Source organism: Orcinus orca, chromosome 19 (assembly GCF_937001465.1).
Source record: "Orcinus orca chromosome 19, mOrcOrc1.1, whole genome shotgun sequence".
Classification (NCBI taxonomy): Eukaryota; Metazoa; Chordata; class Mammalia; order Artiodactyla; family Delphinidae; genus Orcinus; species Orcinus orca.
The window spans coordinates 40,721,243-40,745,652 of record NC_064577.1 but is presented as its reverse complement, the minus strand read 5'-3'; the positions used below and the strand labels follow the sequence as shown (position 1 = coordinate 40,745,652).

Sequence of the window (24,410 nt, the reverse complement as noted above, 5' to 3'; positions counted from 1 at the left end):
CTAAATTCTTATAGGCTTGGACTTTTCTGAAATCTATGCAGCACCTAGCACATTTTGATATATTCAGAAGGCACTCAGTTTAGAATTATGGCTTGAAATCAGTGAATTATGGAATGTTGGCTCAGTAAGGGATCTCAGTAATACAATGTTCTTTCAGGATCATGAATTACCTTAGGGATCATCTGATTAAATGTTTTTCAGATGAGGAAACTAAGGCCTGAAGGGGTGGGGTACATAAATGGAAACTTGCTTCAATGTGAATCATTTTAGAAAATGAATTAGTAGAGTTTAAATTATGGAATAGTACACAATTTTGAAAAGAAATTCAACTTTATTATTTCCTGCTGTGTATAATTACTCTGATCGCAGAAGTTTTCCTAGTAGAGATTATGCTTAACCCTTCTATGATAAACAAATAGATGGAATTTGAAATTAGAACTATTTGCGTAACAGCAATACTTAGCACAAATCCTTCTATAAAAAAGTTTTTTTTTAAATTTTTATTTTATATTGGAGTATCACTGATTGACAATGTTGTGTTAGTTTCAGGTGTACAGCGAAGTGATTCAGTTATACAAATATTTACATATATCTGTTCTTTTTCAAATTCTTTTTCCATTTAGGTTATTACACAATATTGAGCAGAGTTCCCTGTGCTATACAGTAGGTCCTTGTTGGTTATCTATTTTAAATATAGCAGTATGTACATGTCAATCTCAAACTCCCAAGCTATCCCTCCCCTCACCCTTCCACCCGGTAACCATAAATTTGTTCTCTAAGTCTGTTTCTGTTTTGTAAACAAGTTCATTTGTATCATTTTTTTTAGATTCCGCATGTAAGTGATATCATATGATATTTGTCTTTCTCTGTCTGACTTACTTCACTTAGTATGATAATCTCCAGGTCCATCCATGTTGTTGCAAATGGCATTATTTCATTCTTTTTACTGGCTGAGTAATATTCCACTGTATATATGTACCACATCTTCTTTATCCATCGTCTCTTGATGGACATTTAGGCTGCTTCCATGTTCTGGCTATTGTAAACAGTGCTGAGATGAACACCGAGGTGCATGTATCCTTTCGAACCATGTTTTTTTTCCAGATATATGCCCAGGAGTGGGATTGCTGGATTATATAGATCTATTTTTAGTTTTTTAAGGAACCTCCATATTATTCTCCATAGTGGCTGTACCAATTTACATTCCCACCAACAGTTTAGGAGGGTTGCCTTTTCTTCACACTCTCTCCAGCATTTATTGTTTGTAGACTTTTATAATTTTATGTTATTTTTTTTTTATTTTTTTGCAGTACGCAGGCCTCTCACTTCTGTGGCCTCTCCCGTTGCGGAGCACAGGCTCCGGATGCGCAGGCTCAGCGGCCATGGCTCACGGGCCCAGCCGCTCCGCGGCACGTGGGATCCTCCCGGACCGGGGCACGAACCCGTGTCCCCTGCATCGGCAGGTGGACTCTCAACCACTGCGCCACCAGGGAAGCCCGTTTGTAGACTTTTTGATGATGGCCATTCTGACTGGTGCGAGGTGATATCTCTGATTTGCATTTCTCTAATAATTAGCATTGTTGAGCATCTTTTCATGTGCCTCTTGGCCATCTGTATGTCTTCTTCGGAGAAATGTCTATTTAGGTCTTCTGCCCAGGTTTAATTTTTTTAATGCGCCCAGTGTCACCTATAGGCAGAACTGATGGTAATAATGAGTTTCTTCTAAATAACTTGGAAATATAGCTCTCCTTTGAGAGTTTAACAAATTTAATTAATACATAGTATGAGTATCTCCTAGACACTGGAGATAATGACTTGCTCGAGTTCAATCTGAGCTACCAGCAAGTTAAAGAAAATAAACCTTGGGCTTCCCTGGTGGCGCAGTGGTTGAGGGTCCGCCTGCCGGACCCTCAACCCTCAATTAACAAGAGCCCTCCTCTTTTTTGGATAAGTGGACTGTTTATTATAATTCAGTTTGAACTGGAATAAAGTTTTGCTGTTATCATGGTCAGGGAGGCTTTTTTTTTTTTTTTTTTTGCGATACGCGGCCTCTCACTGTTGTGGCCTCTCCCGTTGCGGAGCACAGGCTCCGGACGCGCAGGCTCAGCGGCCATGGCTCACGGGCCCAGCCGCTCCACGGCATGTGGGATCTTCCCGGACCGGGGCAGGAACCCGTGTCCCCTGCATCGGCAGGCGGACTCTCAACCACTGCGCCACCAGGGAAGCCCGTGATTCACAATTTTTAAAGGTTATATTCCATGTATAGTAATTATAAAACATTGGCTAAAATGTTGGAGAGAGTGTGGAGAAAAGGGAACCCTCTTGCACTGTTGGTGGGAATGTAAATTGATACAGCCGCTATGGAGAACAGTATGGAGGTTCCTTAAAAATCTAAAAATAGAACTACCATACGACCCAGCAATCCCACTACTGGGCATATACCCTGAGAAAACCATAATTCAAAAAGAGTCATGTACCACAATGTTCATTGCAGCACTATTTACAATAGCTAGGAAGACATGGAAGCAACCTAAGTGTCCATCGACAGAGGAATAGATAAAGAAGATGTGGTACATATATACAATAGAATATTACTCAGCCGTAAAAAGAAACGAAATTGAGTTATTTATAGTGAGGTGGATGGACCTAGAGTCTGTCATACAGAATGAAGTAAGTCAGAAACAGAAAAACAAATACCATATGCTAACACATATATATGAAATCTAAAAAAAAAAAAAAAAGTTTCGGAAGAACCTAGGGTCAGGACAGGAATAAAGACGCAGACATAGAGAATGGACTTGAGGACACAGGGAGGGGGAAGGGTAAGCTGGGACGAAGTGAGAGAGTGGCATGGACATGTATACACTACCAAATGTAAAATAGATAGCTAGTGGGAAGCAGCCACATAGCACAAGGAGACCAGCTTGGTGCTTTGTGACCACCTAGAGGGGTGGGATACGGAGGGTGGGAGGGAGACGCAAGAGGTAGGGGATATGGGGATATATGTATACGTATAGCTGATTCACTTTGTTATACAACAGAAACTAACACAACAATGTAAAACAATTATACTTCAATAAAGATGTTAAAAAAATAAATAATAGGACTTCCCTGGTGGCGCAGTGGTTAAGAATTCGCCTACCAATGCAGGGGACACGGGTCCGAGCCCTGGTCCGGGAAGATCCCACATGCCGCGGAGCAACTAAGGCCGCGGGCCACAGCTAGTGAGCCTGCACTGTAGAGCCTGCAAACCACAACTACTGAGCCCACGAGCCACAGCTACTGAAGCCTGCTCGCCTAGAGCCCATGCTCCGCAATAAGAGAAGCCACCGCAATGAGAAGCCCGCGCTCCGCAACGAGGAGTAGCCCCCACTCGCCGCAACTAGAGAAAGCCCACACGCAGCAACGAAGACCCAACGCAGCCAAAAAGAAAAAAAAATTTTTAAAAGAAAAGAAACAAAAAACCCCTATTCTGTTGCACACGATAGGACCCCTCTTCCTTTAAACTTTGCAGTTGGAACAAAGTCTAAATCTATAAAACAAGACACTCTCAATAAGCACAGTAAGTGCTTAGCAGCTGTGCACATTTAGGCAAAACCATTTCATTTGTGGAATCTGGCTCTTTTCCCAGAAAACAATGTTTCCGTTTCACAATGTAACAGAACAGGAAGAGTGTGAACTCCTGTTACATGTAGATCCCTTGTGCTCCACTCAGATTTCCACATTTCCATTGTGGTCTGGTGTGAGAGTCCAGCTGTGCGTTGGTGGAGTGACTCATTTTTCCACCAAGATGCATATTTCTTTGAATCCCAGGGGCCATTGATTGGTGTGAAAGAGCAGTCAGCACAGACTTGGTTCCTGGATCCATCATATGACTTAAGAGATATGATTTAGTTTTTTTGCATGGGCTTAAATTGAAAGAGGCAATTCAACTATTCAGATAATTCATGCTCCAAAACCTTTAGTGTTTACAAGTGGTTATTAAGAGCAGCTACTTGATACCACAAGGAAATATAAAGGAAACAGAGGCAAAATTATGTCCTTTGGGTGTTTAATAATCTCATGAAGGAAACAGATGCATAAGAAGTATAAAGATTTCCAAATGAGTAGATGATATCCAGCACAAGCGTAAGTAAAATATATCCATCAATGTTTAGGAGCCCTAGAATAATAGAGTGATCAAAATGGAAAGAGGCTGTCTGGAAACTTTTTTTCTGTAATTTACAAAAAAAATATTTTTTTTAATTAATTAATTTATTTGTTTATTTTTGGCTGCATTGGGTATTCATTTCTGCACGCAGGCTTTTCTCTAGTTGCGACGAGCGGGGGCTACTCTTCGTTGCGGTGCGCGGGCTTCTCATTGTGGTGGTTTCTCTTGTGGTGGAGCACGGGCTCTAGGCGCACAGGCTTCAGCAGTTGTGGCTCACGGGCTCTAGAGCGCAGGCTCAGTAGTTGTGGCACACAGGCTTAGTTGCTCCGCGGCACGTGGAATCTTCCCTGACCAGGGCTCTAACCCGTGTACCCTGCATTGGCAGGCGGATTCTTAACCACTGCGCCACCAGGGAAGTCCTACAAAATTTTTAAATCATTTAAAATTTACAGAAAAGTTTCTTTTAAGTACAAAAAGATTATTTTTTTCTGAACCATTTGAGAGTAAATTGGCATCCTGATGTTCCATCACCCCCCAAATACTTTAGTGTGAATTTTCTACAAACAAGGACATTCGGATACATAACCACAGTACAACCATCAAAATTAGGAAATTGATATTGATGCATACCACCGTCTGGTTTTCAGCAACCTATCAAATTTCATCATTTGTCCCAGTGGTGTCCTTTATAGCTTAATGATCCAATCTAAGATCACACTTTGAATTTAGTTGTCACATCTCTTTTGTCTCCTTCAATCACGAGAATAGTTCCTCATTTTCTCTTTGACTTTCATAACATTGATGTTTTTGAAGATTACAGGACAATTATTTTGTACAAGATTATTCAATTTGGGCTTTCTGATTTTTTTTTTTTCACGATTGGATTTTGGATTTTACCTTTGGCAGGAATAGCATGAAAGAGGCTGTGCTCTTTTCATTGTATCCTATCAGGTGGTACAAAATTTTGATGCCTTTTGCTCGTACCGTTAACTTTGATCAGTTAAGGTGATGTCTTTCAGACTTTTCCAGTATAAAGTTACTCTTTTCTTCTTTGTCATGTGTATTTTGTAGCGTGATATTTTGAGATTAAGTAAATATTCCATAATCCAATTTCTCAAATAGTACCAACTACCAGAACTCACCCTATATGAAATAGATAGTTTGGAAAATTCTATAACTGTAAAGAAATTTATTTTGTAAAAGTCTAAAAAAAAAAAAAAGGTAATATCCAGGTCCATATGGTTTTGGTGGAGACTCTACCAAACATATAAAGAAGAATTAACACCAATTCTACATAATCTTTCCTAGAAAGTAGAAGAGAATCCTTCCCAACCCATTTTATGAGACCAGTATAACGCTGATATAGAAAACCAGACAGGGACTTCCCTGGTGGTCCAGTGGTTAAAAATCCCCCTTCCAATGCAGGGGACGCGAGTTCAATCCCTGGTCGGGGAACTAAGATCCCACATGCCGTGGGGTAGCCAAGCCCACACGCCACAACTAGAGAGAAACCCACGCTCCACAATGAAGAGTAGCCCCTGGACTTCCCTGGTGGCGCAGTGGTTGAGAATCTGCCTGCTAACGCAGGGGACACGGGTTCGAGCCCTGGTCTGGGAAGATCCCGCATGCCGCGGAGCAACTAGGCCCGTGAGCCACAGCTACTGAGCCTGTGCGTCTGGAGCCTGTGCTCCGCAGCAAGAGAGGCAGCGATAGGGAGAGGCCCGCGCACCGCAATGAAGAGTGGCCCCTGCTTGCCACAACTAGAGAAAGCCCTCGCACAGAAACCAAGACCCAACACAGCCAAAAAAGAAAAAAAAAAAAAAAAAGAGTAGCCCCCGCTCGTCGCAACTAGAGAAAGCCCGCGTGCAGCAATGAAGACCCAACACAGCCAAATAATTAATTAATTAATTAAAAAAACATGAGAGGGGAGTGGCCAAGATGGCAGAGTAGGAAGACCCTGAGTTCACCTCTTCTCATGGGTGGACCAAAATTATAACGATTTACAGAACAACTATTGATGAGAAAGACCAGAAGACTAGTAGAAAAGATCTTCTACAATTAAAGATATAAAGAAAGAATCACAGTGAGACGGGTAGGAGGGGCAGAGACACAGTATAGTCAAGACCCATACACCTGGGTGGGTGACCCACAAATGAGAGGATAGTTACAATTGCAGAGGTTCTCTCCAAGGAGCGAGGGGTCCAGACCCCACACTGGGCTCCCCAGTCCAGGGTTCCTGCACTGGGAAGATGAGCCCCTGGAACTTTTGGCTTTGAAGACCAACGGGGCTTACTTTTGGGAGAGCCAGAGGACTGCAGGAAATAGAGTCGCCACTCTTAAAGGGTGCACACAAAATCTCACACCCTCCAAGACACAGGGAAGAAGCAGTAATTTGAAAGGAGCTTGGGTCAGAACCACCTGCTGATCCTGGAGAGCCTCCCAGAGAAGCAGGAGGCATCTGTAACTCACCCCGTGGACATAGACACTGGCGGCAGCCATTTTGGGAACTCATTCTCCCATGAGGACCGCAGTGCTGGTAAGATCCATTTTGGAATCCTCTCTCTAGCTAATTAGCACTAGAACCTCGACCCATCCATCAGTGCGTCCACACCAGTACTGGGACAACTCAGACCAAACAGCTAGCCAGAAGAAGACATACACCCACCCACCAGCAGGCCAGCTTCCTTAAGACCCTCTGACCCCCAGATGCCCCAGGACCCAGCCCTGACACCGGTGGGCCGGCACTAGCCCCAGGACCAGCCTCATCCACCAATGAGCAGGCACCAGCCCCAGGACCCCTGGGCCCTGGCCCCACCCACCAGTGGGCCAACACCAACTCTGGGACCCACAGGGCCCTGCAGTCAGAGACCCCAGGACCAGCTCCACACACCAGCAGGCTGACAGTAGCCCAGTACCCCCGGGCTGATGCTCAAAGCTGCTCAAAGAACTCAGGAGGAGGACTTCCCTGATGGTTCAGTGGCTAAGACTCTGAGCTCCCAATGCAGGGGGCACGGGTTTGATCCTGGGTCAGGAGACTAGATCCCACATGCATGCTGTAACTAAGAGTTCACATGCCACAACTAAAGATCCCACACTCAGCAACGAAAATCCCACGTGCTGCAGCTAAGAACTCGCACAGCCAAATAAAACAAAAAGAATTCAGGAGAAGAAAGGATGAACAGAGTGAGAAGTTAGAAATTTTTAACAAAGAGTTAGAAAATATAAAGAAGAACCAACTAGAGATGAAGAAAACAATAACTGAAATTTTAAAAATATGCCAGAAGGAATCAACAGTAGATTAGATGATACAGAGGAATGAATCAGCAAACTGGAAGACAGAGTACTGGAAGTCACTTAAACTGAACAGAAAAAAGAATTTTTAATAAATGAGGGCAGATTAAGAGATCTCTGGGACCATAGCAAGCCTACTAACGTTCACATTATAGGGGTCCCAGAAGGAGAAGAGAGAGAAAGGGTCAGAACATATTTGCTCAGCTTACTAATCATCAGGGAAATGCAAAGCAAAAGCACAATGAAATATCATGTCACACCTGTGAGAATGACTATTATCAAAAAGGCAACAGATAACAAGTGTTGGTGAGAATGTGGAGAAAAGAGAACCCTCGTGCACTGCTGGTGGAAATGTAAATGTAAATGCAGCCACCATGGAAAACAGTGTGGAGATTCCTCAAAAAGTTAAAAAATAGGGACTTCCCTGGCTGTCCAGTGGTTAAGACTCCAAGCTTCCACTGCAGGGGGCACAGGATCAATCTCTGGTCAGGGAAATAAGATCCCACATGCCGCGCAGTGCGGCCAAAAAAAAAAAGAAGGACTACCACACAATCCAGCAATTCCTCTCCTGGATATTTATCTGAAAAAAATGAAAACACTAGTTAGCAAAGATCACACCCCCTACGTTCATTGGAGCATTATTCACAATAGCCGAGATATGGAAGTGCCCATCAATAGATGAATGGATAAAGAAGATGTGAGATATATATATATATATATGTCAATCATATTTGATATCTCTATATAGATATATATAGATACATAGCTCAGCCATAAAAAAGAACGAAACCTTGCCTATTTGCCACAGCATGGATGGACCTAGAGGGCATTATGCTAAGTGAAATAAGTCAGATAGAGAAAGACACACACTGTGTGATTTCACTGATACGTGGAATCTGAAAAACAAAACAAATGAACAGACATAATATAATGGAAGCAGAGTCACAGATACAGAGAACAAACAGGTGGTTTCCAGAGAGGAGGACGGTATGGGGAGGAAAGAAATCGGTGAAGGAGATTAAGAGGAACAAACTTTCAGTTGCAATATAAATGAGTCACGGCTATGAAATGTAGCGTGGGGAATATAGTCAGTAATGATGTGACATCTTTGTATGGTGACAGATCCTAACTAGACTTATCGTGGTGATGATTTTGAAATATACTAAGCTATCGAACCATTGTGTTGTGTAACAGGAACTAACAGAGTGTTGTAGGTCAGTTATATTTCAAAAACAAACAAACTTATAGAACCACAAAAATAATTTGTGGTTACCAGAGGTGGGGGGGTGAAAGGAGGGGGAACTGGATGAAGGCAGTCAAAAGTATAAACTTTCAGTTATAGGATAAATAAGTGCTAGGGATGTAATGTACAACAGGATGAATTTAGTTAACACTGCTGTATGCTATATATGAAAAAAAAAAAAAAAGATTGATCTTTTTGTGACCTTGAAGGAAACAATTTGCAGAGAAGTGGTGGAATCACTACCAATGCAGGCAGAGAACAGACCAGGTTCATAGTCTGTTCACAGGCAAACACGTGCTCATCCTTTAAGACAACTCAAATTTCATCTCCTCTGTAAAGGTTTTTTTTTTTTTTTTTTTTTTTTGCGGTACGCGGGCCTCTCACTGTTGTGGCCTCTCCTGTTGCGGAGCACAGTCTCCGGACGCGCAGGCTCAGCGGCCATGGCTCACGGTCCCAGCCGCTCTGCGGCATGTGGGATCTTCCCGGACCGGGGCACGAACCCGTGTCCCCTGCATCGTCAGGCGGACTCTCAACCACTGCGCCACCAGGGAAGGGAAGCCCTCCTCTGTAAAGGTTTCAAAGCATACTTAGTGATACCTTTATCAGTGCATCCATAGGACTATCTATATATTACTAATAAAATCCGTATTGTATTACAGATTATGAGCTCCTTCAGGTTAGGGCCTTGTCCAATTTCCTATATCTAGGCCTGGGTCATATCAAGCACAAAACCTTGTACTGAATGAAAAAATAGAAGAGAGGCATATAGAAGTTGACTGAAAAGCTCCTAAACTTCACTTACTTCGCAGATTTTACTCAAATGCAGTGTTGTCAATAGCTATTCATATTGCCAGAAAATTTTAAGGGCCCAAAGTATATTTTTTTAAACAGGAATAATTGTTCACTTGTATTCAGAATCTCTAAAACTCTAAGCAAAAAGAAACTTGTAATGGAAATACAGCTCAAGGCAATATCCAACTGAAGGTTCCCTCTTGGATAACTTTCTGCTTCCCCTAAAAAAAATTTCTCCTCTGAAGATGACTCCCTTATACATCCTCCCTACAAATTTCCTGCAGGCTTTCTTCCCCACCATTCTCCCTCCTTGAAAATACCACAAAAGCCTGGTAAGCTGCTTTTATAAAACAAAAACAACTGAAGTGTAAAGCATAGCAATCTCCAGCCTTAAAGAAGTACGTGATTGCAAATAACCTGCACCAGTTTGTCACAAGTTAAGATATTCCACAGTATGGAGGTTCCTTAAAAAAACTAAACATAGAACTACCATACGACCCAGCAATCCCACTACCGGGCATATACCCTGAGAAAACCATAATTCAAAAAGAGTCACGTACCACAGTGTTCATTGCAGTGCTATTTACAATAGCCAGGACATGGAAGCAACCCGTGTCCATCGACAGATGAATGGATAAAGAAGATGTGGCACATATATACAATAGAATATTACTCAGCCATAAAAAGAAACGAAATTGAGTTATTTGTAGTGAGGTGGATGGAACTAGAGACTGTCATACAGAGTGAAGTCAGAAAGAGAAAAATAAATACCGTATGCTAACACTTATATATGGAATCTAAAAAAAAAAGTTCTGAAGAACCTCGGGGCAGGACAGGAATAAAGACACAGACGTAGAGAATGGACTTGAGGACATGGAGAGGGGGAAGGGTAAACTGGGACTAAGTGAGAGAGTGGCATGGACATATATACACTACCAAATGTAAAATAGATAGCTAGTGGGAAGCAGCCACATAGCACAAGGAGACCAGCTTGGTGCGTTGTGACCACCTAGAGGGGTGGGATACAGAGGGTGGGAGGGAGACGCAAGAGGTAGGGGATATGGGGATATATGTATACGTATAGCTGATTCACTTTGTGATGCAGCAGAAACTAACACACCATTGTAAAGCAATTATACTCCAACAAAGATGTTAAAAAAATATAAATAAATGAATAGAAAAGAAATTCCCAGTTTTGCTTTCTTTCTTTCAAAAATATTAAGTGTAGGGGCTTCCTGGTGGGTCAGTGGTTAAAACTCCGCCTGCCAATGCAGGGGACACGGGTTCGAGCCCTGGTCCAGGAAGATCCCACATGCTATGGAGCAACTAAGCCACACGCCATGGAGCAACTAAGCCCGTGTGCCACAGCTACTGAGCCTGCACTCTAGAGCCCACAAGCCACAACTACTGAACCAGCGTGCCACAACTACTGAAGCCCGTGTGCCTAGAGCCCGTGCTCTGCAACAGGAGGAGCCACCGCAATGAAGCCCATGCACCCTAAGGAACAGTAGCCCCCGCTTGCCGCAACTAGAGAAAGCCCACGCGCAGCAACGAAGACCCAACGCAGCCAAAAGTAAATAAATAAATAAATTTATGTATTTTTTAAAATTTAATTTATAAAAAAATATATTAAGTGTATATCGAAGCCATGCACCAAGATAAGCAGTGAGAATACAAAAGTTCAAGGTGAATCTATCCCTTGACCATTAAATCAACCGGATTCAATGAACCTACTGGAATTTTCCCATGTATTTCTTTACTACAGATCTCACCTCCTATCTCCAAGTCACTAGAAACTCAATACAGAAGCATTTGCTAGATTCTCCACTTCAGAAATCTTGAGCTAGTTTCTTGTTTACCTGGGCAAATACTTCAGGTCTAATGTCACAGAGAGGTGTCTCTGCTCTCTGACACTCAATCCTTCCCATCTCCAGTTTTCTCAATTTGATTTCTTTAAGAAGCCTCTTTCCATGGCATTCTTTTTTTTTTTTTTTTTTTGACTCGTGAATTTGTTTTTATTTTTATTGGGCTATAGGGGATGGGTTGGGAAATATCTCTGTAATTTATGCCCTACTAGGGAAATGTCCATTCTGATTTTCCTGGGATAGTTTTCGGAGCTTTTTCTTTTTCTTGGAGCTGCTACTCTTACTGGCAGCAGCCTCTTCAGGTCCATTGCTGAGAGGCTCCTCCTTGGAATAGAATTTCCTCTTTTTCTTGGGGACCCTCTTGTTTCCTGACTCTTCAGGGTCACTATCTGGTTCCTCTTTGGGGAAAGATTTCTTCCTCTTGGTAAGACTTCCACTGCCAGCTGTCTCTTCAAGATCGCTACTAACCAGCTCCTCCTTGGAAAAAGATTTCTTTTTTTGGGGTTTGGAGGAGACAGATGGGTCTTCCATTCCATTCTCCGGAGGAGCCTCCTGGGGCTTTTGCTTTTTCTTCTTTTTGGGTCTTTCCCTTGTCTCCTCACATTCCTCCGGGGTCCTACTGCTGTTTTCTGAAGACACCAGGGCAATCGCAGCCAGCCTTTTCTTTTCCTTCTTCAAGCGTTTCTTCTCCTGTTTCTCCAGCTTCCTAGTAATCTCAGCAGCCGCTTCCTCTGCCTGAACCATTGCCTCCTTCATGACATCCACATTCTTTCGTGGAATCTCTCCAGTCTCATAGAAGGACAGCCGCTCCTCAACTTGTTCTCGAAGCTTCTCCCCAAATACACTGGTAGGTACCTCTGAGAAGCAATCAGTTCGTGAGGCAATACTGCATTTGTTTGCCAGGTATCGGGAGATGCGGCCTCTGTTCTTGGAAGCTGCTCAGCCAATGAAGGTAGAGTGGAAAATGAGTCCATATTTTGGGGTGTTGTCTTCAGGGCTCTGGAAAGTTGGTCCCTGTGCTGGGCCCAGGGAATCACTCAGACACCAGGACTGGCCATCCATGGCATTCTTAACTCCCACAAGTTAAGAGGCTTTTTGCCTCGTGTGGGTCACAAGAGTCTTAAGGGTTGCATAAAATGTCACATGCCTTAGTCTCATTCATATCCCCTCGTGGATGTAATCATTACCAGAGCTAAAGGAAGCTGACATTGCCTGAGCTTCAAAGGGAGCCTCAAGATCTATTATGAATGGATTTTTACTTAAAGACTTTTATTTGAAACATTGACAGGCTTTGCAAGTAAAACCACAGTGTTATGTTGAGGAACTCAGAGTGAAACTGCAAAAGTAATTACATGTTTCTGTGGAGACAAACTGCTAATCAGTATTTCAAGAACAATGGTCAAGGTCATGCCGGGTCACCTAAAGGTTGTGCAGGAGAAATCTCTCAACCAACACTCAAATCAGATCTTTGGTAGAATAGTTTAAGAATTAGAGTTCATTTTGATATAAAAGGGAAAAACAAAAAAATTATTTGACGGGACACATATGATCATTACACTGCACTGCTGTCACCTCAATGAATGTAGACAAGCAGAATTAACTTTTATTTATTTATTTTTAATTTTAATTTTTAAAATAAATTTATTTTATTTATTTATTTTTGGCTGTGTTGGGTCTTCGTTGTTGCGTGTGGGCTTTCTCTAGTTGCAGCAAATTGGGGCTACTCTTTGTTGCAGTGCGCGGGCTTCTCATTGCTGTGGAGCACAGGCTCTAGGCACGCGGGCTTCAGTAGTTGTGGCTCGCAGGCTCTAGAGCACAGGCTCAGTAGCTGTGGCACATGGGCTTCGTTGCTCCTCGCCATGTGGGATCTTCCTGGACCAGGGGTCGAACCCATGTCTCCTGCATTGGCAGGCAGATTCTTAACCACTGCGCCACCAGGGAAGCCCAGAATTAACTTTTAAATCAAAATTTTAGCTGCTAACTGCTTACACTATTATGCAGAGCAAAATTTCCTTCCCCAAATTGGTAAGGGAAGTGTACTGGGTTAAATAGTATTCCCCCCAAATTTATGTCCACCTGGAATAGGTGAATATGTCCTTATTTGGAAACAGTATATTTGCAGATATGGGCAAGTTAAGATGAAGTCGTACTGGATTAAGGTGGGCACTGATCCAATGACTGGTGTCCTTATCAGAAGAGGGAAATGTGGATGCAGTTACAGACACACAGAAGGAAAAATGCCATGTGAAGTTGAAGGCGGCCATTGGAGTGATGTATCCCTAAGCCAAAGAATGCCAAGAATTTTGCACAACCACCAGAAGCTAGGTAGAGGGAATGAAGGATTCTTCCCTAGAGCCTTTAGAAATATCATGGCCCTGTGGACACCTTGATTTCAGACTGCTGTCCTCCAGAACTATGAGAGAATACATTTCTGTTGTTTTAGGCTACTCGGTTTGTGGTAATGCATATGGCCGTTCTAGGAAATTAATACAGGAAGCGTATGGCAGAAAAAGACATGAGCAAATATGTTTTTCAAAACACTTGGTTTAACTTTAACACTCCCATCTAGGAATCTAAGTTGGATGAGCAAACATGAGGTGACCTTTCACTGGTGGAAATTTAGACAATTGCTGTGCATTCATTCAAACTAAAAAAGCAAGGAAGAAAAAGGAGGAAAAAACCATTTGTTTTAGTCATGTCACTACAGTGACAATTCTTGTAACTTTTTGAGACTTGGTTAGATCATTGCCTCTGTGCTCTCTTTTGTCTCGGTAATAGAACTGATTTTTGTAACTATTGTTTAGACATTTTCACAGATGCTAAGAAATAGCTCAGTTTAGACACCCAGAATTATATTAGAGGCTACGCCTCATACGGAATTTCTCACGTCTTCTAGGGCTGTGTGGTAACAACCTGTTTATACTGGATCTTGTTGGACATATGCTGTACTTGTTCAAATTACAGAAAAGCATAAGCACAAGTTATTTCTTCCCTAGAGAAGCATACAGGTAACTCTAGATAAAATCAACATAAATGCCTGATTATTCTGTATCAAAATATTTTAGTCAGTTTTGGGCTAAGTTGATGTATTTGATGACTGTGATGAAGACAACATCTGAATTTAGTTTGATATTAGTACTATCTCTGTTCTGTTAGCCTTTGCCTCCTCCTCTGAACAAACTTCTATTAATCCCTTAATACCCATCGCAAATGTCATGTCTTCTTAAAGCCTCCTGCAAGACCAAACAGGATTAGTAACTCTTTTCTCTGGGCTTACATAGACTTCTACTTCAATTGCTGCTATATCATGTATGTTATATCACAGTTAGTTGTTTGTCTGTCTCTCCTGATAGACTGTGAGCTCCTTGTTCCTCTTTGCATTTCCAGTTTCTAACATTATGCCTGGTATAAAGTGTGCACTTAATAGATGTTTGCTGAAGGAATGATGGATTTTTGATGACTGAAAGCTATTTATTAAAGTAGCCATCATTGGGGAATTCCCTGCTGGTCCAGCGGTAAAGCCTTGGCACTTTCACTGCCGTGGATCTGGGTTCGATCCCTGATCGGGGAACTAAGATCCCGCATGCCACAGGATGAGCCCCACCCCCCAAAAAAGTGCTCATCATTGAAGTTAGAGTATTTTCCTTATAGGAATGTTCCAATGTAGAATAACTTTGGGAACTGTACCTGGAATACAAGCATCAGCAGTATTAGTGTACTGAACTTGATGACTCTGTAAAAGTTTTCACTGACTTCACACACAGTTTCTGATTCTAGCTTCTGCTTGGAAACTTTCCCTCATATCTCTGTCACAAGCATACAAGCATCTGTCACGAACTCTGTTCCCCACAGATAATGAAGTCCATAAAACAAAGGGGACAGAAAAAATGCAGGATGTGATCATATTCCTTTTTGTCTGATAGCTGTGTTCTTTTGTTGATAGTAGATTTCTATTAGGAGGTCCCCGTTTCTTTCAGGATCATCTACCCATTCACTATTCATTCAAGAAATGGTACTTAGCATTGAATGAGTAGGCTCAATGCTAGGGGAGAAAAATCAGGTAGAAACTACTGTGTTTGGGGGAATCCCCTGGCAGTCCAGTGGTTAGGACTCTGCTCTTCGGCTGCAGGGGACACGGGTTCGATCCCTGGATGGGGAACTAAGATCCCGCATGCTGAAGGGCACGGCCAAAACAAAACAAAACCAAAAAAACTCAGTGCTCTATAGTGACCTAAAGGGAAGCAAATCCCAAACAGAGGGGATATATGTATACATATGGCTGATTCACTTTGCCGTACAGCAGAAACTGACACAGCAGTGTAAAGCAACTATACTCCAATTTTTAAAAAAAAAGGAGAACACACTGCCACAAGGACCTCACTACTGACCCTGTACAAACCTTCTAGGCCTCTGTACAAACCTCAGAAGACAGACTTAGGGCAGATTTATTTTTAAGCTTAATATCTATTCTTACTTATTTAAAGTTTTATACTCTCTATACAAATTTTGTTCCAGAGAAAACTCAAGGGCTTCCCTGTGGCACAGTGCTTAAGAATCCACCTGCCGATGCAGGGGACACGGGTTTGGGCCCTGGTCCGGGAAGATCCCACACGCCGCGGAGCAACAAAGCCCGTGTGCCACAACTACTGAGCCTGTGCTCTAGACGTCGCAAGCCACAACTTCTGAGCCCGCGTGCCTAGAGTCTGTGCTCTGCAGTGAGCCCGTGCTCCACAACAAGAGAAGCCACCTCAATGAGAAGCCTGCGCACCGCAATGAAGAGTAGCCCCCGCTCGCCGCAGCTAGAGAAAGCCCGCGCGCAGCAACAAACACCCAACGCAGCCCAAAATAAATAAATAAATTTAAAAAAAAGAGAAAACTCAACACATAATGTTGGCCAATTGGACATTCTTAGACAATTATTAGAAGAAAACATCCAACTGAAAGTGAAATTTTTACAAATTATAGAGTGGTTGCTTGATTTTTCACAATATAAATAGTAGAAACTGTTCTCAGAGATGTTTTAATATCCAACTTGTGTTAATTTAGCTTGTGTTAAAGTAAACAATGTTAGAGAGAAAGAAAAGGATGGCTTAAGCTTGGAGCCTGGGTAACTAGGAAAACAATGATGCCATTAGCAGGATTAAGGATCTCAGAGGAAGAGACAGTTTTTATTCAGTGAGAGCTCTAAGTCTTCAAAACTCGTGTCACCACCTCCCTGTAAACTTTTCTGATGTCCTCAGGTCCAATACTGAGATATAGTGTTTTGTATCTCAACAATAATAATGATGATGATGATGGCTAACAGTTTTTAAATGCAGACTGAGTGCCAAGCGTGTACTAAGTTCCTTTTCTTCCTTACAATAAACATATAAGGCAAGTACTATTATTAACTCTATTTTATAGAAGAGGAAACTAGGGCTTAGAGAGTCGTAAAGTGAGAGATGTTAAATGACAGACCAAGATTTGAATTCGGGCTGGACTCAGAGACAGCACTCTTAGCAGAGTCAGAACAGTGCAGTACTCGAGAGCACAAGAAACGGGGCCTAACTGGCTGAGTCCGAATCCTGCTCTGCTATTCATTAGCTGAGTGACTTTTGGCAGATTAGTGTACCTCAATTTCACCATAACATCTGTTAAATGAAGACAATAATAGTGTCTGCCTCCTAGTACTGTTGTGAGGATTAAATGAGTTCATATTTATAAAGCACTTAGAAGAGTTGCCTGGCACATGGGAAGTATTAATCTCATCTCACCTTTCTCTCTCTCTCTCTCTCTCTCTCATAATTGTTGGAACTTTATTTCTCCCTGAGCTGTGAGCTCCTCTAGGGTAGGAAGAGTGTCTGTTTCATTTTACTATCTCCAGCACCTAGCACCATTTCTCCGATATAGCAGACTGCCTCAGCAAACGTTTATTGCCTGAATGGCATTATTCAGGCAGCTTGAAATTCCATTTCTGAGCCTTGAGGAATGAGGTGGGTAGAAAAATAGGTATGTCTTACACATAGACATTTAAGCCTGACAATAGGCAAGACTTCCAAGGAAGAGAGCATGGAGGGAAAAGAAATAGAACACTGGAGAAAGATTGATGGTGGGAAATGAAAGGAGACAGAAAAGGAGCTCCGAGAGAATATACTTTCAAGGAAGCCGTGAATAAAGGGAATTCAAGGGCACTGATATGAGTCCAGATGAAAGGCTGTCTTAAAGGTAAGAGTATGAAAATTTGTGGTTAGCGAGCAGCTGACCCTGAGGTTAAAAAGTAACTTTCTTTTAAGTCTCAAAGGAAGGAAATGAGTCATTGTGTAATAGTTTATAAAACTTGGCAGGCTTTCTAATGTGGAACCCTATCAGCCTTGCGGGGAAAGTTGAGAGAACTAGGGAGCAATTAAGCTCACAGGGAAAGGGAGGGCCTGGGGCTCTCCAAGGTGCTACTTCTCAACAAAATCGTAATGAAGTCGTTATATCTTCATTCACAATGTGAGATGAAAAATGCAAATTAAACGTCGGTATTTGCCCTTTATTATTTCCTTTAGGCTGGTAAAGCAAGATTGATGATGTTTTTGCCAGGTAGACATATCTCCGTCATTACATTTGAATCTCAGTAGGGTTCCACCACCCATGAATTATGAATAACCAGTTTTCTGAGTTTTCCTGATACGGTTCTGGTTATGACAAACAACTTGGGATCCCCACTCTTCCTTAAAAGAAGGGCAAGAAAAGGGAATCGACATCAATAGTTGAGAAAGGCGTTTTTATAAATAATAGGTAGACGTCACTTAACGCGTTTTTTAAAACTTATTCTTTTACAAATTTTGAGGAATAGAAAACTTTTAAGTGGTCAAATGGGCGCACAGGAATCCATCAAACATGATTCGAAATTAACTTTCACAACACCTGGTCTAATAAGGTTCCTGACGAGGTCCGAACGCGGGTTGGGAAAGAATTTCCAGACACAAGGCAGAATGTAAGGAAGATAGAATTTATTAGAGGGAAGGGTCACTGCCAGAACAGCGGCCAACTTCCTAATAGCCTGGGAGAGTCAAGCCCCAACATGTGCTATTGTTCAGTTTTTATAGCCAGAAAACAAAAGAAATGGTCCGAGGTGAAAATTCCCTTTACTGATTGGTCGAGGCACATATACGTTCCTTCTTAGGGTGGGAGTGGGACAGGGCATATGCCTTTCATTACTTGGGACAGGTCCCGTTGCCCAGGTAGGCATCGCCCAGGTGGTCTCACAAATTTCGTAACCATCGCAACATGGTGAGGAGGGCGATTAGGAGTCCAGTAGGGGGTGTAACGCTGACACTTTTTCACGCAGGGTCGTTCTTTGTCCTTGAAGCACCATTGTCCTTGGAGCACCACAGTTTCTCCCACTGTTAACTGGAGAAAAATAGAACCTGGACAGTTGCTGGAAGGACTGAAGCAAATACCTTTTTAAAGAGGGGTTCTCTATTCTTAAATGAATGAGACCCCTGATCAAGGCTCCTCTACAGGATCTGGTACCTTTAGCAAGTCGTTCTCCACTCTAGGGCTCAAATTTTCTCCCCTGCATAATAAGGAAAAAGGGTGTGTGTGTGTGTGTGCGCGCGCGCGCAGAGCAGATTGCTCCGCTCGAGCTCTCCAGTCATTTCATAATAATTTCTCTCCTTGCTGCTTCCCTCGAGGAGGAAAAAGTTGTGAATTAATTCCTTGGGTATGAAAATAAAGAAAGCAGGCAGCCTGGCCTCAAGGATACATATTAGTGAGAAAGGATTCTGAAGGGCTCAAGGACTTAAGGCCTAGAGCACCTGCACCGCCCGCCCCACACACCCGCCCTCCTGGGGCCGGCAGCCGAGGCTGCGGGAACAAGATGGCGTCAGCACGCAGGGTCTCGCCCACGCCCCCGCGACTCCGCAATGAGGCCTCCGGCCGAGTCCTCACCCCATTGGCCAACGGCAATGAGGTCATCGTGGGGGAGGAGGCCGGCGGCAGCGCGGGGGCGGGGCTTTGCGGACGCACGCACGTCGAGGTGCTGCTGCCGGGAGCTGAGGAGGCTGCGGCGTTGGTCTGCGGCGGTTGCTTTGGCGGCGGCCTTCCTGCGGCCGGAGGTGAGCTGGGGCTGTAGGTACAGCGCGGCAGGAAGCGGCCTCCGAGGGGCACAGTAAACCCTTCTAACGGCCCCCTCGGTTGTCAAAGGAATTAGCAGGGGCTTCAGGTCTCAGAAGAATGGGGGTTCACCCCTCTTCGGGCACCCCTCCTCTGGGCAGAGAAACAGGAGGTTCACTCCCTTTTGGAGGCCCCGATCCCTTACCCCATCTAAGTGGAAGGTGGAGGAACTGAAGGTTATTGGGTAGGCTGAAGAATCGGGGGGCTTCTTAAAGGGGCTCACCATTTGAGGCTTATCACCTTTTATTCCCCACTCCGGGAGGTAGGTGTGCCTGGGCTCAGAGAATTCCTCCTTCTCACTAGGTAGACAGGAAACGAGGCAGGTGAATTCGAACAGCTCGTTAGGAGGCGAGGACTGGATGACAGTCGTGAGGCAGGGCTCGGGAACACTTTATTCGGACTCCTCTTGCGCAGGATTACTGTTTCTTCATATTTTTTTTTGCGACCCCCACGCGCCCGAAGTGCTGTGGCCTTTTTAGTTTTCTCTTTGGTTCCAGTGGGATAGAGATGTTCTAGGGAGACTTGTAATCATTAAAGAACAGAAACAGGGAGGCAACTCATTGGAGGCTGTCATTATCGGCAGCCTCTGAACTATGCTGATCTGGCATAATTTTATGTGTTTAGAGGTTGTGGAATCTATTCTTGTTGAGGATAGTGTGGGATCTGTTAACAGCTGTTCTGGATGATTCAGGTGTAGGCAGTCTTAAAGTCAAGCTACATGATCTCTTGAGAAATTCTTGCTTATATCTGAATGCGTGGTTTTGCTGCCTTGAACGTCAAATGCACAAAGGTTTTGTCATTCAGATTTCTCAAAATGTCTCCCAGGCTTCCGGAAGAATAGCTCTTCCTTTGATGCCAGTTTCACCTATCATTAGGGATGCCCTCATGATACTAAAAATACCGTACATTTTGTTGAGTTTAGATTCTGTACAGCCTGTGCCTTACAATAGCTGATTGAGAATAAATAATTGCAGTTTCAGGACCACTGATAGCGCCAATTGTCTTTCCTACCCGGTAACGGTAAGACCGACTGAAAAGGAAATCTTTATTGGCTTATTCATGCGAAGCTTTAACAGATGGAAGAATGTAGTTAATCTTGAAGGTGGGGATAAGAAACAGAAAGCTGCGGAGGTCCAAAGCTTATTCTCTGTGACTTAAAATTGCTTTGTCATTACCATGTATTCCTGTCATGCTTGACTTGAAATTGAGCTTAATGTGTAAGCTGTTTCTGTGTTTTTCTGTTTTTGTTTTTTAAGTTAATGCTTATGTGTTTAGATTCTTTTGGGAGAAAATGGTGTTTTCCGAGGAGTTTGGAAAGTTAAACCCTTTAAGGTAGCCGTACCTTTAGGGCAGTCCTGGGACTTTGTCTGTTAGAAATTAGCAGTAGAGGATAGAAAACTAGATGCAACGGAGACATGCTTTATGACAGGGTAACCGAGGTCTCTTCTGTTTGTTTCCTGACACAGGAAAAAAAAATGTCAGCTGCCTCATAATATTGTGTTTAAAGAGCTGTTTCGGATTCCCAGTTTCTGTTTTTAATCTGAATACATTCTTATGTATTGAGATGTCCCAAATTATTGTCATTCAATCCTGACGTCGAGTGCAAAGGAAGTGACTGTTCATCAGACACTCTTTGGGAGAAGATTCAGTAACAGCCGTTGCAATTTCTCCTTTCTGTCTTTCTAAGAAGGATGTCAAAACAGTTGTTAAAGACCTGTCAGCATAGAGTGGAAGAAATGAAATGCAAAACGGAAGAGGCTTCCTGGGGTGTTGTTTGCTCTCAGTCCTCTTGATAATTCCAAGGTCATATAATTTTCTCTTTTTGCCTTAGGTTGGAGAGAAATCCAGGTACTCAGTTGACCGGCCCTTTCTGCTGCCATGGGGGAGCTTTTCCGGAGTGAGGAGATGACCCTGGCCCAGCTTTTTCTACAGTCAGAAGCTGCTTATTGTTGTGTCAGTGAATTAGGAGAACTCGGAAAGGTTCAGTTTCGTGATGTAAGTAGTTATGGGGCTGCTTCTTGATTACCGCTGAACTCTATTTTTCCTGTCATATCATGGCCAATTTGCCTTAAGACGAACGTTTTGCTTTTTATTTTCAAAAATAACATTATAGCACTGGCTTCTATTGGAAGAATGTACATTTCAAGTTGTCTTTGTAGAGATGAGAATGTTTTGTGCCAATCCTTCCATACTTTCACTAGCTACCGCTTTGAGAATAATCTTAAGCATTCTCAAGGTAATTGCTTGGGATGCAGGTGGAGGACACCAGACTAACCTGTTCAAGGCTTGCACTTTGCTTTTGGGCTCCTTAACACCCACAGTACAGTATTTTAAAAAAAGTGTCATAGCTCTTCCATACAATAGGACATATTTATTACAAAATCTGAAGCATCCAGTTACAGATATATATATATAAGTAAGCGTATACTGAATACCCATTGTTCTGAAGCATTATGCTGGGCACTTGGAGGAGATATCAGAAGAAAATGGGCAGTCTAAGAATATAAAAAAAGTATGACCTATGGGGCTTGCAATCTGAAGGCACAATCTACGCTGCTGAAAGGAGGGGGCAGGTAACAGTTCCTCGTGATGCAGTCTCAAAGCTCCATGTACCTCTCATTTATAACAGTCATCATAGTCGTGATTTTCCATTCATCGGTGCGACTGGCTGATTAAAGGATCTCTCTTCTACTGTGATCTAAACACCAGGAAGACAGAGACATTCGTTATTATATCCTTAGTGCCCACATAAAAGATAATCAATATTTGTTGGAATGAATGGATGGATGAAAGAAGAGTAGTCAGAAAGGGGTGGAATTAATCAGTTTTGGCTTCCTGGAATTGGCAAGCTTTCAGGAAGTTCTCAGTCTGAGCCGAAATTGCACAAATATAATCCAGTGATGTGGTCTTATTCCCTATTCGCTTTGAACTCTTTTATATCAACTCTCTTCAAATGTTCTCCTCCCTGACTCTGGTTCCTTTTCTTACCTTTCTGAAAACTCATTGTTATCTTCCACCAACCACTCTCTTATGTTCCTTACTCCTGCCATAGGTGTCAGTGTTCCCAAAACTCTTTTCTTTGCTCTCTCTGGCTAAGCTTCTCTGTACCCACATCTTCCCTATCACTTTTTTTTTTTTCTTTTGGTGATCTCATCTATCCTCAAATCTTACATCTTTACTCAGCGAATCCCAAATCTGTGTCTCTGGTCCTGACCTCCCAAACACCATCCCTGAATTAACAACTCTCTAAGATTTCTGTCTAACACTACATTGTAAATTAACTGTACTTCAATTAAAAAGAATAAAATAGGGCTTCCCTGGTGGCGCAGTGGTTGAGAACCCGCCTGCTGATGCAGGGGACACGGGTTCGTGCCCCGGTCCGGGAAGATCCCACGTGCCGCGGAGCGGCTGGGCCCGTGAGCTGTGGCCGCTGAGCCTGCGCGTCCGGAGCCTGTGCTCCGCAATGAGAGAGGCCACAACAGTGGGAGGCCTGCGTACCGCAAAAAAAAAAAAAAAAAAAAAAAAAGAATAAAATAAAATAGCTCAGAAGGCCTTTGTCCCCCCATCCCACCTCCCCCCAAAAAAGATTTTTGTCATCTCTGCTTCTCAAGCTTGTTATGTCTAAATCCCAGCACCTTGGCTTTTAACAAACTATTTCTTCATCCTGACTTTCTAAAGATGAGCTAATGCATCAATATTCTTCCAGTTTTCTAGACTTGAAACCTGAATCAAACCTAAGTCATCCTTAATTTGCAATCCTTTGTCTGGTACTATGGTGTCTCCCTACCTAACACCCATTGTGTCTATTCAGTGTTCTTAACTTTTACTTATGTTGTATTTCAGTCATACAAAACATTATAGGGACTAATACAATGAATATTTATTTTAGTTCCAGACCACTACAGTAAAGTGAGTATCTCAATAAAGCTAGTCACACAAATTTTTTGGTTTCCCAGTGCATGTAAAAGTTATGTTGGGAATTCCCTGGTGGTCCAGTGGTTAGGACTCCACGCTTTCACTGCCGAGGGTACAGGTTCAATCCCTGGTCGGGGAACTAAGATTCCCACAAGTTATGTTTATACTGTAGGCTATAGACTAAACTGTAGTGTATTAAGTGTGCAGTAGCATTATGTCTTAAAAAAAATGTACATATATTAATTAAAAAATAGTTTGTTGTTAAAAAATGCTAACCATCATCTGAGTCTTCAGCAAGTCGTAATCTTTTTGCAATCAAAAGATCACTGATCACCATAACAGATGTAATACTGGAAAAGTTTGAAATACTCAGAGAATTACCAAAATGTGCCACAGAGACACGAAGTGAGCAAATGCTGTTGGAATAATGGTGCTGATCAACCTTCCTCAATGCAGGGTTGCCACGAACCTTCAATTTGTAAAATAAAGTGATATCTGCAAAGTGCAATAATGTGAAATACAGTAAAACGAGTTATGCCTGTAACTATGTTTCTACTATCTAATTAAGAGAAACATTCCACAAATAATTGAAAGCTCCTGTGTATCCTTCTTCCCTGCCATTCATGTCTCTCTCCTCCCTCACAAAGGTAATCTCCACAATCTTTGCTTTTATCATTTCCTTGTCGTTTTTTTCCACTTTTGCTGTGTATGTATGTATGTATCACTAAATAATATATAGTATAATTTTATGTTTTAAAACTATGTATATGGTTTCATGTTGTGTGTATCCTTCAGCAAGGGCTTTTTAAATTTAATGTTTGTAAGATTTAACCACGTTGATACAGATAGTGCTAGTTCATTCCTTTAAATTGCTATATAGTTATTGTAAGAGTATACTGTTTATCATTTTTTCCTTTTGATGAACATTTTGGTTGATTGCAATTCTTTGCTCAACAGTGGTGCAAGGAAGATTCATATATATGTCTTGTGGTATACACGTGTGATAGTTTCT

At 42.5% G+C, this 24,410-nt stretch overlaps 2 protein-coding genes across 12 annotated transcripts in view; one reads left to right on the top strand and one right to left on the bottom strand.

The window, feature by feature from the left end:
- Positions 1 to 24,410, top strand: part of ATP6V0A1 (ATPase H+ transporting V0 subunit a1) — an 81,156-nt gene that overhangs the window by 6,060 nt on the left and 50,686 nt on the right. For 5 of the 11 annotated variants that reach the window (XR_007473677.1, XM_033410742.2, XM_033410741.2 and 2 more), the window contains exons 1-2: positions 19,290 to 19,425; positions 21,315 to 21,478. Coding sequence is in view for 8 of the 11 variants with exons in the window: in XM_033410742.2 (XP_033266633.1) it covers positions 21,362 to 21,478 (117 nt within the window). In the remaining 3 variants the exon portion in view is untranslated. Of the gene's footprint in view, positions 1 to 19,287; positions 19,426 to 21,314; positions 21,479 to 24,410 lie in introns of those variants that run through there. The other 6 variants (XM_004282821.4, XM_004282820.4, XR_004478536.2 and 3 more) reach the window with 5 other exon arrangements.
- On the bottom strand, positions 11,540 to 12,570 carry LOC101277549 (nucleolar protein 56-like). Its single transcript, XM_033410744.2, has one exon. The coding sequence runs from the start codon at positions 12,095 to 12,097 to the stop codon at positions 11,540 to 11,542; it is 558 nt and encodes a 185-aa protein (XP_033266635.1). The 5' UTR covers positions 12,098 to 12,570.